The following is a 15,886-nucleotide window of genomic DNA, read 5'->3' as shown; positions in this document are numbered from 1 at the left end:
AAACATGGCTTGCTCTAGGCTCCGAGAAAAATAGTGGAGGATCAAGCTACTCCTCCCATACCTCCCATATGTGCCTCAGAAGAAATACCAGCATCGATATTAATTTTTGTCCACTCGGCCTCAGGTGGTCGCTACCCATGTACAGGTAAGATCTTAGAGTTTGAAATAGGAATATCAAGTAGCACAAGCATTTCCCTGGTCATCTTCATGGAATGGGCTTGATCCATACTAGCTTTATCATGAGTAGTATTTTTTCGAGATGTCCAAATCGACCACATCATTGTTATGATCTTTGCCCGATCTAAATCATCATATCACATGTTACAAAGAATGTCTATAGACCAGGTAGTGGGATGGAGTTCAGGCAACTTAATCTCAAGCCACTCCCTCGCCTCCATCCAATATCGCTTCGCATGATTGCACTTGACAAATGCATGCATCAGATCCTCATCTACAATAAGACAGATTTTGCACCGAGCCAAAGTAGCAATGTGTCTGTGTTTTTAGAATGCCTTGAACTTGTAGAATACCACATAGCACCTGCCACCAGAACACATGTACCTTGGGTACAACTTTGATCTTCCATAGATGTGTCCACAACTATTTTTTTTAGCGGAAGTTTTTGTCATCATCCCTTCTTCTAGAGCTGTATGCTCACTTTGAATCACTAGAGAACAATATCAGAACTTTGCAGAATTTCCGTATTTGTACGTGTGCTATCTAGGTTGTCTTATTGTTTTACGACTCATATAAATACAAGTAGACCATAGCATTGTTGCTTTTATGTGGAACTCAGAGCATTGTTGTTGGGCTCCCGCGCCAGGACCCACATCAAGTGAGTGCTCCCAGCGGCGTCGCCTCGATCTCCCTTCTCCGACTAGCTCTACAGCTGCCCAGGCCAGATCCGAAGTCCCCTAGTTGCCCTCTCTCTTCTGCAAGGCTTGGCTCTTCGTCAAGCATTGGAAGTGATGGCACTCTCGCATCCACATAAGTGGCGGCTGGGCGTGCACCACCATCGCCTGGATCTCTAGCCTCCATCCTCCATTGCGGCCACCATTACTAGATCCGGGTGCCCCCCAGAGCCCTCTCCCACACCTGTCTCAGCGACACCCCTTTTCCTAGTTCACCCAGCAATGCTGCTCGCGTGATCCTTCACGGCGGCCGCCACTGCAGTGGCGTCTCCCGCTCCTGCACCCTTGTCCTTTCACCATCTGTGTTGTGCGCTCTGGCTGCTGGCTCCATCCTGATTGTTGGCGTTCTCCCTCACCCGCGACCACTGCCCCCAGTTTGCAGTTTCAGTAGATAGGATGGGGTGTGAAGGCCATGTGCATGCCCAGTTCCGAGCCTGTGTCGACAACTGCTTTAGCCACGACGCCTGTCGCCCCTGTCCCATTGTCAGTGCCGCCTCGGGTGTGTTGCAGCTAGCCCTAGTTGCCTCGGGCATTAGGGACGGCATGGGTTGTGAAGAGGAAGTGGCTGTGATGCTGCCACCATGAGCGGTGTTGTGGGCCTCCGCTGCTAACGACAATGAAGAAGATGGCGAGGAGGAGCTGGCTCCCCAGATAGCGTCGGCGTCCACCAAGGGCCCTTGACTCTGGAGGGATGTGTGTGGGGCATAACACGGACACACAATGAGGGTTGGCGGGAGGTGCTACCGTGGTGCGACCCGTGTTGTATGACTTCATCACCATCCTCATTTGGCTCTGCGGTAGATGCTATAGATGCCTTGCTCATGGGCATCATGTGTCTATTTGCAAAGATCCGTTGTGGTGCTCCCGTTGTTTGGAAAATGATCACCATGCACGCAGATGCTGTAACCCATGGCGTCCTCTAATCTCACTGACATATGCCTTGATGTGCCACCCATGTCTCGCCTCGGCGTTGTGCATCGTCTTTGCTCTTGCTCTATGCAAGGGTTTGATGAGATCCGCATTGCCCTCCAAGGCACTTTGCCGCGGGGGTTGGGCGTGTGTTGTCTCTACAGTCCGCTCTAGCTGGTCAGACTGTGTTGATGCAAGGCTGTCTGGCGTGTGTTGGGAGCTTTTTGGAGCGAGCGGAGGCTACTCTGAGTAGACTCTTCCTTGTGTCGACTATGTTGCAGACCTCTATGTCGTTGCATTCTCTCTGTGCGGTCGGTGTTTGCTCCGCAGAGGATAGGGTGGAGTTATATGGCTCTTTCTCCCGTCGTGTTGGAGACAATTCATTGTCGACGCCTACCTCCCCTCCTACGTTGCCTTCCACTGAGGGCGAGTCCATCGCCATGCTCGTGGCTCCGGTGATGCAGATCATGTCCGGGCTTAGGGAGTTGTGTTTGAGTCTATCAGTGGAGCATATGAAGGTGGATACGCTAGCGACCTCGAGTAAGGGACAAGATTCTCCTGCCAAGTGAGCAGCTAGAGGTTCCTATGATTGATGATGCAAAAGGGAACCGCGTTTTTGTGATGGATATTAATCACTTTCTTGCGTTGTGACGTGGCTTTGGCCTTACGAGTCGTCGTTGTCGGTTTTCTTGCCTGGGGTTCCGCATTGTAGAAGTGTTGAGGGTTGTGGTTGTGTGTTGGGAGCATTTGGTGAGGCGCCTACGTGGTCGTGGTGTTTCTTGTTGAGTGAATTTGTTTGCATCGGTTTTCGTCTGGTTTTTTATATATTAACCTGGCAATTCTTTTCTTTCGAATTAACCAACGAGGTGATCCTTTTGCCAACGTTTTTGGGGGAAAAATAGCCGGTAACGCATGGCTACTAAGGATGGCAATTTTATCCATGGACATGGATATGCATGGATATCCGACCCGAATGGATAGGGTTTGGATATGCTTTTGTGTCCATGGACGGTGCCCAAACCCGGCCCGATTGTTTATGGGTAGGGCATGAATATAATCTTGTACCCATGGATATACCCAAACCCGACCCGATAGTATGACTCAATGGGAAAAAATCTGCTATCCCTGCCCCACGTTCACATGTCCCACGATAATTTTACATTTTTTTTATCAAAAACATGCATAAGAAATTACACAATCCCCATCGTAACTTTTATAAGTTGGCAGTCAATCCCCTCCGTAACATACTCCAACACCCTTTTCCTTATTTTTATCTCCTTGTTAAATGACTCGTCATTCTCATCTGTTAGAAAAATACTAAATGATCTTAGGTTGTTACTGGATGTTGATTAACCATAAGTGAAGTATAGCCTGCCACGAGGTGAAGAATGGAAGTGTTTATGTTAATATTGTGTTAAGTCTTATTTATATGTCTCGAGAGGACCCAATGAATATCCAGTGGATATGGATATCCATCGGATTTGGACATGTGCACAATTTTTCACCCATGGATTTTTTTATGGGCGTGCAAAAATTGTCTTCATACATATGGATATGGATTTGATATTGTTCAACCCGATCCAAACCCAACCCATTGCCATTCTTAATGGCTACACGGGTGTACGGTTTGAGGGGTAAAAAGTCGGCCGGGGAAGAGCAGGAATGTTAACCCGCACGAGTATACCTGGACAACGGTAGTCGTCGTTTGTCCAGTTCCCACCTCAACCAGCAAACAAAGTCAGCGCAGGGGGAGACGCCGCCGTGCCGCTCCCCGCGGCCGCCATGGAGCCGCGCGAGATCGCCGCCGCCGCGCGAAGCTTCTCGGCGATGGCGCGGATCGTCGGCCCGGTCAGTACCCACCCCCTGCCCTCTTCATCTTCCTCTTCCTCAACCCGTACCAGCGTCTCCCGAGCTTTCCCGCTAAGCGCCACGCTCCCCTCCGCTTCCTCCAGGACCCCAAGGCAGTCAAGATGCGCCGCCACGCCTTCCACCTCCACCAGTACGGCGCCCGCTCCCCTCCCTCCTCCCGATTCCTCAATTTCCTCGCCGGTTTCGAGCCTAATCGTGTGACCTGCCTTGGTTTGGTTCCAGGTCGGGGTCCACCACGCTGTCGGCGTCGGCCGTCCTCCTGCCGCCGGGCGCCCTGGCGGAGCCTTTGCCGCCGCTTCTAGCCCGTATATGCGCGTCCCACGGCCACGCCGGGGGCGTCGCGCTCACGGCCGCGTCGCTCGTCGAGGCGTTCCTGGTCGCGGAGCAGCGCGATAGCCCCAGCGAGGTTGGTTGCGACCGTCTCGTGCTCACACATGTCTAGTTGAGGTGATTCTGGCGCTGAGGTGCTCGTTGCTTGATGGAATGCCTGCAGGTACTGCAGCCGAGGTTAATACCAGAGGCGCGTCTCGATGTGCTAGTTGAGGTGAGGAACATTACCAAAGACCTTGTGTTTTTGTTGTACAATAGTATTGTTTGTGCTAATTATTCACACTTGCATCCCACAGTCCGTAATCTATTCAGTCCCCCTTGAAAAAGAAAGAAATATGTGAATTCATATTGATGAAATTCTGCCAAGCTGTCAAAGTGTCAATCGCCACTTAAGAGCAAAACTAATGCAGATACTTAGATTGGTGCATATTTTGGGGGATAATTAAGACTTCAGACCAATGGGACAGTATTGCAGTGGGCTGTAGGATTAGCGGATCAATCGATCAAATTAAATATCCGGTGCTTAATTCTGTGTGTTGAAGAACTGCACAGAGAATATCCATCCTGAAAGAGTTAGGAAGATTTTCCTGAAATCCTGAACTTTTCCTGGCATATGCAGCCTGAGGAATCAGGGGACATCAGACATGGAGATTCTGGAGCTCCCCAGTGGCTTTCAGCTGAGTTACTTGCCATGGTGAGTGTTTCTTTTCCCTATGAAAACATATACTCGTTACTAGTATTACTTTGTTGTTTACCCAGATTCTAGTGTAGTTGGGACTTTTGCCATGAGGCAACTTAAAACTCTGTAAATATTTGTTTCGTGCTATAAAAATGGGAAGTGCGCCTGCCATTTTTCACTGAAAGAAAGTGCTACTTGGTAATAGGAAAGGCGTACAAAGTGGGCATACATAATTACAAAAAGAGGCAATAGCTGTTTTTAAGTTCTTTGGATTCAGAGGATGTTCTTTGAGCTCAGAAAGAGTAATTATGAACTTAGACTTCATATTTATAATCAGAACTGCGTTTCTTTTCTTTAATATTTTACATGGTTCTATATATTTATATATAGCATTAGATGGAAAATATGATTCATCATCAGCTCAGCACCTCAGTTTTCCCTTTTAGGTTGATGTCCCAGCGTCGGCTGATCCTGTGTTATCCTTGTTAACATATGATGGTTCACTGATTGGAAGCTCGTCATGGGATGTTGGCTGGCCACTGGCCGATGTAAATCAGAAGCAGGTTATCTATTCATCAAGCTAAACTTGCCTGCCCTGATTTATAGCGATGGAAGATTTACTGTTATCAGCCATTATCAGGTTGAAAATGATGCCGGATCCTTCCTTGAGTACAATAGGAAGAATTTATATGCTGAGTCTGCTGACCCATCAACAATAGCCAAGTCTGCCACAAGAATCGCTGTACTAGGAGTCTCAGCCTTAACATCGAGTGTAAGGTTCATTATGATGCTGTTTCATTTCACTGATCTTTAGCGTCTCAAGAATTACAAGGTGCACTTAGTTTTTATTGAGTTGATGATCTTGGTCAATGATATCAGAATGCAGGACATATCAACGTTCCACCGATTCCACAGCGAGGGGACTCTTTGCTGGTAGTGGGGTCTCCCTTTGGCATCCTGTCACCATTCCATTTCTTCAACAGGTAATTTTTATCTCTACTGCTTGAATTCAGTATTAAGCATATGCACCTAGTGTGTTTGTATATTAAGCTTCAAACAGTTGAAAATATTCATCAGTGTAATATTATGCTTCAAACAGTTGAAAACTTGATGCCATTACATATCTGTTATGGAGATAATACTAAACTCTAAAGTGTTGCTCTTTAATTTTTCTTTGCACGTCCTCACTGAAGCTAAAAAGCAGGGATAGTCTAATTCTGTTTGAGGCATGTCTAGAAACCGTGAAGGCTTATTCATTGTCAATTAGCTGTTCTAGTTTCTGCCATTCGAAAGACATACTCCCTCCGTAAAGAAATATAAGAGTGTTTAGATCACTAAAGTAGTAGTGATCTAAACGCTCTTATTTTTCTTTACAGAGAGTACATGCTATTATCCACTTTATTATGTCACATTTATTCTAAAACAAAGAGGCATTCTCATATTAATCCATAATATTAATGTTATTATTTAAGCAGTATATCAGTTGGTGCTGTTGCAAATTGCCTACCTCCAGGTGCTGTCAGGAGCTCGCTGCTGATGGCTGACATCCACTGTCTTCCTGGTATAGACATCACTATCTCTGTTAGGATATATACTACTGCCTCCGTTCCAAAATAAGCGTCGTGATTTTAGTTCTTGAACTAAAACCACGACACTTATTTTGGAACGGAGGGAGTATGAGTCAGCTGTTAATAATTTTTCAAATATTTTAAGGTATGGAAGGTGCTCCAGTGTTTGATAAAAATGCTTGTCTTGTGGGGATGCTGATGAAGCCATTAAGACAGAGAGGCAGCAACATACAAGTTCAGGTGAGTTTACTGGTGTCAGTGGTATACTTATGCACATGGAATGATGGAAGAGATATGTGAACTTAAGTATCTGCATGACAGCTTGTGATTACATGGGATGGAATATGCACTGCATGGAGCAGAAACAAACTGGAGCAAATTGAGCAAGCCTCAAATGAACTACTTGATGACAAAAGTGCAGACAGTAAAACGATGGAATCATGTGGCATGGATAACCATAGGAGGTTTGTCTCTAATTTAGCCAATGACCTTAGTCAGTATAGCATTCCACCTTCACTCAGAGAGGCTATATCCTCGGTTGTTCTTGTCACGGTTGGTGATACAACTTGGGCTTCAGGTATTCTCCTCAACAAGAATGGCTTAGTTCTGACAAATGCTCATCTTTTGGAGCCTTGGAGATTTGGGAGAACTTCACCTTTAGGTTTACAACATAAAACCACCTCACTTGCTGGAGAATATCTCCATGGAGAAAATAAATTGTTGCAGTCACAGCATTGCAAGATGTCCAATGAAGATGCTGTTAAGCATGAGGTTTCATTCTTTAATTTGGGTTCCAAGAGAGAGAAGAGAATATCTGTTCGTTTGGATGATGGGGAGAAACAGACGTGGTGTAGTGCTAGTGTGGTGTTTATCTCCAAGGGGCCGCTTGATGTTGCCTTGCTTCAAATGGAAAAGATCGCGATTGAATTTTGTGCAATTAGACCAGAATTTGTTTGTCCGACAGCAGGGTCGTCTGCATATGTTGTTGGGCATGGTCTTCTTGGACCTCGATCAGGTAATAAGCCTTAGAACCATAGTTTCCAAAATAGTTCCTGCAGCAGATTGATGCTTAATTTATGACATGTATGTTAACTGTTTTATTTTAATATAACTTTGCTATTTGGGTATTTGGCTGTAGGTCTATGTTCCTCGCTTTCCTCTGGGGTTGTCTCGAAAGTTGTCCAAATTCCATCAGCTCAACATTCTCATCTGCCTAGCAATGTGCAGACAGACAATATGGACCTGCCAGTAATGCTGCAGACAACAGCGGCAGTTCATCCTGGATCTAGTGGTGGTGTAATTGTCAATTCACATGGTCGAATGGTTGGACTTATAACAAGGTATGCACAAACATTGTAACAGTATTAGTGGACACCACGTCACCACTGTCAAATTGCATGCGGTTTGTATCAGTATTACCCATTCTTTTGGTGGATTTGTACTATTCCGGAACTAGCTTTGCTGTCTTGGTGTTTTCCTGCTTCGCCTATACAGTGACCCACTTCCCTTTGTCCTTCATTCTGGGGACCGTAAGACTGTCTTTGCAGTCACCTTAATTTTCTAGATTCTAGCAAAGGCCCAGCATACTCGTTTCCATGCACTTATTTCTTCTGTTACCATATGCAGCAATGCTAAGCATGGCGGTGGGAGCACAATACCTCGTCTGAATTTTAGCATCCCCTGCAAATCTCTGGAAATGGTCTTCAAGTATGCAGGTGCTTGTTCAAATCATGTTCTTTTTTGTCATCTGAGCCTTCCAGGGTATATAGGAGTTTTTTGTCAACCTTCTCCCCTTTTGTACAGCGAATGGAGATTACACAATTTTGGAGCAGCTGGATAAACCAAATGAATTGCTCTCATCAGTGTGGGCACTGGCACAAGCACCATCATCTCTCCCATTTCTCAGTAGCCCCCCTGGGAAGAGCGGGGAGGGGAAAGTTTCGGAGTTCTCAAAGTTTCTCGCCAATCAGAAAGAAGGTTTGACATCTATAAGTGATTTGGAGGCTTTCCTTAAACACAAGATTCCTAGTAAAATTTAGATGGGATTATTTCTGCAAAGCACAAATGGATAGTACTAGTACCCTGAATACATAGGAGTACAGAAGAGGAAAAGAATGAAAAACTAAGGATTCGGGTAGCCTGAGCACCAAAATGGCAGGCTCTAATTTGGCGAAGTTCAGGTAACCTGAACACTGAAAGTTCTACAAGATTTGGCCTGCCGCTACAAGTCCTTCAAAGCATACTCGCAGATTGAGATTGCTAACCAGGCCTGTCGCTAATGAATGAGTTTTTCTCCCCAAAAGATGCATGTTGATTCATGTATAGTTTGTTTCCAAGTAGAAGGGTGTTACAATAGCGTGTTGAATTTGATTTGAGATAGTGGACATATCTTCAGGAAGTGTATGAGGATACTGGAAGCAGTACAGGTTGTACTAACTGAAAAGATAATCTTCTACCATTTGCGCGTGAGTTGTACTACCAATGCCTTTTCAGTGACTGCAGTTAGTCTGAAACCATCGTCATGTTTTCTGATTCATTTACCCTTTGAATTCATAAATGAAAATCAATCTGGGTTTGTCCTCAGAACCAATCTGGGATTTTGATATCCTGCTACCACACATTTCCTCGCGCTATCGTAGTGATAAAAATGACGCGCACGAAACAAACGTTATACAGTGTTTTTTTTGCGAAATAACGTTATACAGTGTTTGTTTAGCATCCATGTGCTGTTTGCACTTATGCACTGTGAACAACACGTCCTCTTATCATACGCTGGATAGTGATGTAAGACTGAGCTTCAATGCCGTAACTACAGGTGCAGTTGGGTCAGTGACATGTGGGCTCAGAAGCAGCAGTTAGGCATCACGCCTCCAAAGGGGCATTGAAAACAATGAACAGTGTAGCTCGACAATACCCTAGTAATCCTACCAAAATGGTTCAAATTGTTAAGGCCAAAACATTCTCCTCCTGTAGGGGCAAAAATCCTTCACCAGTCGGGAAGATAAGGTCAATCTGCTTTTACAATGTAAGAAGAAGAAAAAGAAAATGCATAAATCTATGCTCTTCTTGTTCCCTGAAGGCACGCCCATCCATCCATTTCAGATACAGATACGTTGTCCAAGTACCTGGAGTAAGCCTTCTCAATCTTCGGAACCTATATTAGACGAGATATAACTGGTGAGGTACCAAGAGAAGCATCGTAACCAAGAAACAAAACTCTGAATGCCATGTTAAATTTTGGAAATAGTCAAATTCCTTTTACCTGCTCACACAATATCCCTGAAACAGCAACTGTTCCACCGGTTTTCGCAAATCCGACTATGTCCTCGACCAGCTCCAGCAAGGGGTTCAGCAGTATATTTGCAGCAACAATGTCATACGTCCCCTTTGAGGACTTCAGCTCAAGGTTACTGCCGGGCTTTTCCTCTTCTGATTTGTCGATGCTACTTGAGAAGCATGAAGGCTCGGCGCCTGTCGGTACCAAGTGAACCAGCATTCTGCCAGAATCCATACCATTCAGCAGCATGTTCTCACGAGCGGAGCTCACTGCTTGAGGGTCTATGTCTATACCAGTGGATAGAGCAGCACCAATCTGCATTTGTAGTGTAAGCCAACAATGAGAGCATGAAATTGCTGATGTCTTTTCCTGAAAAATATTTGCTGGTAGTAAACAAGAACAGTTTTTAACATTGCACCTTCAGAGCTGCAATACCCAACACCCCGGTGCCTGTTCCATAGTCCAAGACACGCTCACCCCCCTTAATAGCTTCTTTCAGAAAAAGAAGGCACAATTTAGTCGTCGGATGCTCCCCAGTTCCAAAAGCCAGGCCTGGATTGATAATGATATTTGTTGCCTGTGGATCCTGTGGATGGAGGGAGATGGGCATGGCACATGACAAAGTAACTCTCAGTTCAAGCACCCAAGTAGACGAAGATAAACGAAAACAACACTTATCTATAAACAAAGAAATTAAAAGGAAAAGAGCAGCAGACATACAGGGGGAGTTTTCCATTTAGGAATAATCCAAAGGCCATCGATAACTTTCGTGGACTCGTACGTTTCCTGCAGACATAGCAGTAATTTTTTCAAGCATCTGCATGGCACAGTACGTTTCCTATATCCTTGCATTCATGCGCCAAAATTTGAGGGCAAAAGTTACGGCAATGGACTTCTCATTCCCAGAGACAATATCTAGACCCTAAGAAGTACTCCCTCCGTTCGGAATTACTTGTCGCGAAAACAGATGTATCTAGACGTATTTTAGTTCTAGATACATCCATATTCGAGACAAGTAATTCCGAACGGAGGGAGTAGTACAAAGTAGTAGCAACCTGCACAAGTGTCACCCAGTCGCACTGCTTTCCTACAGAGGTCTCATACGCCGGGCTGTAGTCCAGACCAGCTGAGCTTGCAGCATTCGAAACGCTTGAGCCCACGTTCTCCCCGTGTGCGTATATGGTGGTTATGGAGATCTGCACAGCACACGATTGCGCACATTAGATACTTGACGAATGGTGTGCATCATCTGTAACAAGCAAGCCATCGACAGTAAGGCCGAAACTTGTTCAGATTGAGTAGCTAGAACCACAGGAAATCATCCCACTGTCTGAATCCCAAAATGCAGAGAGAATGAACTCACCTCGTCAAGATTCGCAGCGTCGGCGATGTCGTCCACGGTGACGGAGCAAGCGCCAAAGCACAGGAGGGACTCGGAGAGCAGTTCCTGGATTGATTGCGAGGACACATGAAACTTTTGTCAGGGAAAAAATGAGATAGAGGTTAGAAAGTAGTACTAGAAACTAGTGCTCTGAAGTAGAGGGGGGATACTGACGGCGTCCTCCTTGCGGCAGCGGATGCGGACGGAGAGGTAGGGCGCGGCCAGGTCGTCGTAGACGCTGCCGGCGGCAGAGCTGGAGGGCGCCTCGTCGTACACGCTGACGGCGCGGGGACAGAGGCTCCTGCCTCGCGAGGAGGCCCCTGCGGCCGGGAAGCCCTCGCCGACGCGGCACGCCGAGGGGCGAGCGGAGAGCATCAGGAGAAGGGGCGAGACGCCGCGGCGGCCTACGGTCGTGTAAGGGGAGCAGAGCGACAGAGCAAGGGGCGAGGAGAGCAGGAGGCGGTGGAGAGGGGCGCGCGCCAGCGGCAGCATCTCGGCGGCGGCGGCGGCTCAGTCGCCAAGAGCCGGAGCGGAACGAACGGTTCGGTGCGGTGCGCCCCAAGCGTAGAGCGCGGGTTCGGAGGAGCACGGCTGATTTTTGTTTTTTGGCGTGCTGCAAACGTGTGGTTTCAGTGGCTACAGTACAGCAGCAGAGGGCCCGTTTCAGTTTTCTGCCGTGGCCCTTTCTTTTGGTCAATTGTTCTACGTCGGCCGGTTTGGATCTTTTTGATGTAGTCTTTTCAGTTACGAAAGCAGAGAAAAAGCAAGAAAAACAATGCCGAAATGTAAATAATAAAAAAGAATAACAATGTGGATTTATGAAACCCTGTTATCTAAGCAACCTTGTGAGATACTTTCATAAATTATACTAAATCAGCGACACTTATTTTGAGACTGAGAGTATATTATGCCCAAGAAAAAAGAACTTGTGAGATACTCGTATAATACCAGTAACAATTTAATATTACCTTCATTCCTAACTATAAGACGTTGATGCAGTTTAAATTAGTCTACCCCTTTTAGGAATGGAGGCAGTAGTACTGAACAAGCAAAAAATGACTATGAAACTGGGATCAAAAGAAAGTGCCCTTCACCGGACGTGGAGTTTCTATACCTGAGCTCATATGCTCCTGCTATGAACAGTAAAATAAATAAAATAGAAAAACAATTGTTACTTTCAAATGGACGTGGCATACTTTAAGAAATGTTTGTTGTGCATGCAAAATTTCATCATGAAATGACATTGGTGGAAGGCATGGTAAAAAAACAAAAATGATACTCTGAAAATGTTACTTTCAAACGCATTTTGGAGCTCTGATTTTTTTTTTGCGACGACCTCCACCAATGTGATTTCGTAATGAAATTTTGCATGCACAATAAACATTTCTTAAAGTATGCCACAAAAAAAATTTCAGAATTTTTTAAAATATTTTTCTATTTTATTTATTTTCGTGTTCATAGCAGGAGCTTATGAGCTCAGGTGTAGAAAGGTACTTTCACCCTTCACCTTTCTTCTGATTCACGTATGTGGCGTCCCTCTCGCGTCAGCGGAGGGTCTCTCCTCCCGTTCCAGGATCCGCGGCTACGCGGGCATCCTGATCCGTGGGGTGCGCCCCTCTCGACTGTAACGCCCCAGACACACCCGCCGGTGGTCGTTACTCCTGGCGGGATCTAGACTGGCCCCACAGATCAATACTAGTCTTTTCTGCGCACTTTGTCCTCACTCGTGCGCACCTAGGAGTAACTTCCCGGTCGGTCACTCATCCTGAAATTACTCCAAGCTGAGCACGCTTAACTTTGGAGTTCTGTTCGAATTGGCTCCCGGAAAAGAAGGAATTCCTTATTGATATGAGTAGTCTATCATCCCTAATAAGCCAGGCCATCACATACACCCCCACTCAGAGGAACCGATGTCCTCGTCGGACCACAGGAACGTTCCCTCTTGGCACATACGTCTGTGCTTCCAGTCCGGCACATGTGCCATGCCGTGTGCCACGACGGGTCACAAACGTCATGCACAACATGACCGCACACCTGTCTGCAAACATCCGTGTAACCTCGAGGGTCGGCTCTGATACCAACTTGTAACGCCCCGGACACACCCGCCGGTGGTCGTTACTCCTGGCGGGATCTAGACTGGCCCCACAGATCAATACTAGTCTTTTCTGCGCACTTTGTCCTCACTCGTACGCACCCAGGAGCAACTTCCCGGTCGGTCACCCATCCTGAAATTACTCCAAGCTGAGCACGCTTAACTTTGGAGTTCTGTCCGAATGGGCTCCCAAAAAAGAAGGAATTCCTTATTGATATGAGTAGTCTAGCATCCCTAATAAGCTAGGCTATCACATATAACACCGGTATGACGGATCGAATCGCTGGCATTGTTGAGTCTAGAAAAAAATGATTTGAGTCTTATAGGATTATATATATCGGAGAGTAGGATTCTTTTTACTCCTCAGTCCCTTCGTTGCTCTGTTGAGACCTCCTGACGTAGAGTTTTGACTCTTCTCTTCTCAAATTTCACGAAAAAATTAGGATCACGTGGGTATCTTGGAATCGTTCCGATAGTCTTGTGACGAGAACATTGTTCTTGGTGCCTCCTGACATTTAGGGGTTGTGGCAGTATCCCGGGGAGTTGAGCTCCGAGGTGTTGTCGTCACAATTTTATTGTTGCAGTTCTGGAATACCTGAGTTTCGTCGACATCGAAAATCTCTTTTATGCAGTTGTTGATGAGATAACCTCGACGCCACCTAGTACTGGGGCGGGAGTTCGGGAGTATTGCCATAACATGTATAACGGATGCTTTTCGAAGGTTGAGGTAAATGATTTCTGAAGGTTTCTTGGTTATTGTTGAAGGATGGATACAGCTGGATGTAGGATTTGCTAGTTTTGGGTGAGATATTATGCTTCCCATGTATCCCCAACACCTGATTGCATAACTAGAAAGTTTCGGGAGTTTATAGGTGGGAATTCAAGTATCGCGTAGGATATCCTTCCAACAGACACATGATACGATATGAGATCTATCATATGTTTGTTTCCAGCTTATTTTGCAAGCCAATCCTTTGTTTTGTTTTGGTTTGTGGTATTCGAGTTGCTTCAATGTCAAGTGTGATTTCATACCTTTTCTAAACGGTGTTCTCATATTTCTATGGGAGTACTAATCCTTCTTGATCATCAAGGTTGTCATGTCTATTCTTTTCAACCGACATGCTCCTCTTCAAGTGGATCCGAGCATTTTCAACATTCGTAAGATCACTTCTCGGTTTTCCTCAATGTTGTTCGTTTCATCTGTTCCCAAGTTGCCTTTGTTTTCCCACCCTCCCACCCTTGTTTCTTCAAGGACTCGGATTTCTTAATCAAGTATCCATCTTATGGATGTTGAGGGAGTCCTAGATTAGGGGGTCTCTGGACAGCCGGACTGTTGGACTATGAAGATACAAGATTGAAGAGTTCGTCCCGTGTCCGGATGGGACTCTCCTTGGCGTGGAAGGCAAACTTGGCAATACGGATATTAGATCTCCTCCCTTGTAACTGACTTTGTGTAACCCTAGCCCCCTCCGGTGTCTATATAAACCGGAGGGTTTAGTCCGTAGGACAACATACAATCATAACATAGGCTAGCTTCTAGGGTTTAGCCTCTACGATCTCGTGGTAGATCAACTCTTGTAATACTCATATCATCAAGATCAATCAAGCAGGACGTAGGGTATTACCTCCATCAAGAGGGCCCAAACCTGGGTAAACATCGTGTCCCCCGCCTCCTGATACCATCCGCCTTAGACGCACAGTTCTGGACCCCCTACCCGAGATCCGCCGGTTTTGACACCGATATTGGTGCTTTCATTGAGAGTTCCACTGTGTCGTCATCATAAGGAGGGATGGCTTGTCTCGTTGTTAAGAACAACATCACCTCTAGGGGAGCCCTGGTTGTAGGCCAAACTATCCGATTAGGCGGCTTCGTCATGACCGCCCGCTCGGCCGTTGCGCCGACGATGACTTCTCGGGTCATCGAAAATAGCCTCCACATCGGCTCGAAATTCACAGAGTAGATGGATCCAATGGAGCTCTCCTCTTTGAACGAGCTCTTGGATCGCATCGCCGCTCTGGGAGTCGCTACGGACTATGATCGGATTGGGCTTAAACCAGACCAAAGGGAGATTAACTCTCCGCCGGTCACCCATCAGATAGCGGTGGTGGAGGAGCAATGCAGCGAATCTTCCTCTATCTTGAGGACGGACTATATCCGGATTCCCGAGCTCTCCGAGCCAGATACCCGTCCACGGGAGGACATCGCCCTAATCCTGAACCTAGAATCAAGCTGCATGCCAAACCTGCGCGGCAACATCCCGGAGCCCGAACTTTCAAGATCGTAAACTCCTCCGCCCCTGGGTCTCAGATGGAGTCAAGGTCTGGACTTAAATCCACCTATTGGGGATATAACTATTTGAGTAAGCCGACCAGGAGGGGCCGGGTTATGCAAATAGGACTCATCGTAAAGGAAGCCCAAGACCTAGTGTGAGGATGGCGGTTCATAGAGCTTAAGGCCCATAGAGACAAACCGCCGTAATGGCATGACTTGTAACATAAGGTAGAGGTAACTAGTCACCGAGCCGGACACTGTTTATGAGCCGGCCGGGACTCTGTAGGCCGGAGGGCGTCAACCCGTGTATATAAGGGAACGACCCGCCGGCGGCTTAGGGCAAGAGACAGCAAATCGAGAACCGGGCATAGCATATCTCACTCCCTGGTCATCGAAACCTCAAGCAATACCAACCCAACTAGACGTAGGCCTTCCTTCACCGCAAGGGGCTGAACCAGTATAAACCTCGCGTGTCCTTTGTCCTGATTAACCCCTTTAAGCTTCCTAGTTGCGATGGCTCTACGATTAAGTCCTTGCAAGAGGACATCTGCCGTGACAATTCCACGACAGTTGGCGCCCACCATGGGGCCAGCGCATG

At 46.5% G+C, this 15,886-nt stretch overlaps 2 protein-coding genes across 2 annotated transcripts; one reads left to right on the top strand and one right to left on the bottom strand.

The window, feature by feature from the left end:
- Positions 1-3,501: 3,501 nt before the first annotated feature.
- On the top strand, positions 3,502-8,762 carry LOC123061153 (glyoxysomal processing protease, glyoxysomal). The gene is made up of 14 exons (XM_044484106.1): positions 3,502-3,668; positions 3,773-3,819; positions 3,912-4,095; positions 4,183-4,233; positions 4,639-4,713; positions 5,145-5,261; positions 5,339-5,470; positions 5,578-5,681; positions 6,174-6,259; positions 6,412-6,506; positions 6,588-7,281; positions 7,405-7,606; positions 7,893-7,981; positions 8,070-8,762. The coding sequence occupies exons 1-14, from the start codon at positions 3,603-3,605 to the stop codon at positions 8,303-8,305; spliced, it is 2,178 nt and encodes a 725-aa protein (XP_044340041.1). The 5' UTR covers positions 3,502-3,602; the 3' UTR covers positions 8,306-8,762.
- A 325-nt stretch (positions 8,763-9,087) lies between these two features.
- On the bottom strand, positions 9,088-11,520 carry LOC123061161 (ribosomal protein L11 methyltransferase). The gene is made up of 7 exons (XM_044484111.1): positions 11,099-11,520; positions 10,907-10,990; positions 10,599-10,739; positions 10,264-10,329; positions 9,962-10,129; positions 9,529-9,858; positions 9,088-9,420 (listed from the first exon to the last, which is right to left on the bottom strand). Exons 1-7 carry the CDS (start codon positions 11,414-11,416, stop codon positions 9,322-9,324), a joined length of 1,206 nt encoding a protein of 401 aa, XP_044340046.1. The 5' UTR covers positions 11,417-11,520; the 3' UTR covers positions 9,088-9,321.
- Between the last annotated feature and the right edge of the window lie 4,366 nt (positions 11,521-15,886).

This window comes from Triticum aestivum, chromosome 1A (genome assembly GCF_018294505.1).
Source record: "Triticum aestivum cultivar Chinese Spring chromosome 1A, IWGSC CS RefSeq v2.1, whole genome shotgun sequence".
Lineage (NCBI taxonomy): Eukaryota > Viridiplantae > Streptophyta > Magnoliopsida > Poales > Poaceae > Triticum > Triticum aestivum.
The sequence above is the reverse complement of the archived record's forward strand: the minus strand, read 5'-3'. Positions and strand labels throughout refer to the sequence as shown.

What these genes read in the sequence shown, in the direction of transcription:
- LOC123061153 (XM_044484106.1), top strand. Translation starts at nt 3,603, where the DNA reads ATGGAGCCGCGCGAGATCGCCGCCGCCGCGCGAAGCTTCTCGGCGATG. An exon ending in CACGCCTTCCACCTCCACCA is followed by an intron (nt 3,820 to 3,911) that starts GTACGGCGCCCG and finishes GTTTGGTTCCAG; the next exon opens with GTCGGGGTCCACCACGCTGT. An exon ending in CCATTCCATTTCTTCAACAG is followed by an intron (nt 5,682 to 6,173) that starts GTAATTTTTATC and finishes TTATTTAAGCAG; the next exon opens with TATATCAGTTGGTGCTGTTG.
- LOC123061161 (XM_044484111.1), bottom strand. Translation starts at nt 11,416, where the DNA reads ATGCTGCCGCTGGCGCGCGCCCCTCTCCACCGCCTCCTGCTCTCCTCG. An exon ending in ACTGGGTGACACTTGTGCAG is followed by an intron (nt 10,330 to 10,598) that starts GTTGCTACTACT and finishes CTATGTCTGCAG; the next exon opens with GAAACGTACGAGTCCACGAA. An exon ending in TGGGTATTGCAGCTCTGAAG is followed by an intron (nt 9,859 to 9,961) that starts GTGCAATGTTAA and finishes CTACAAATGCAG; the next exon opens with ATTGGTGCTGCTCTATCCAC.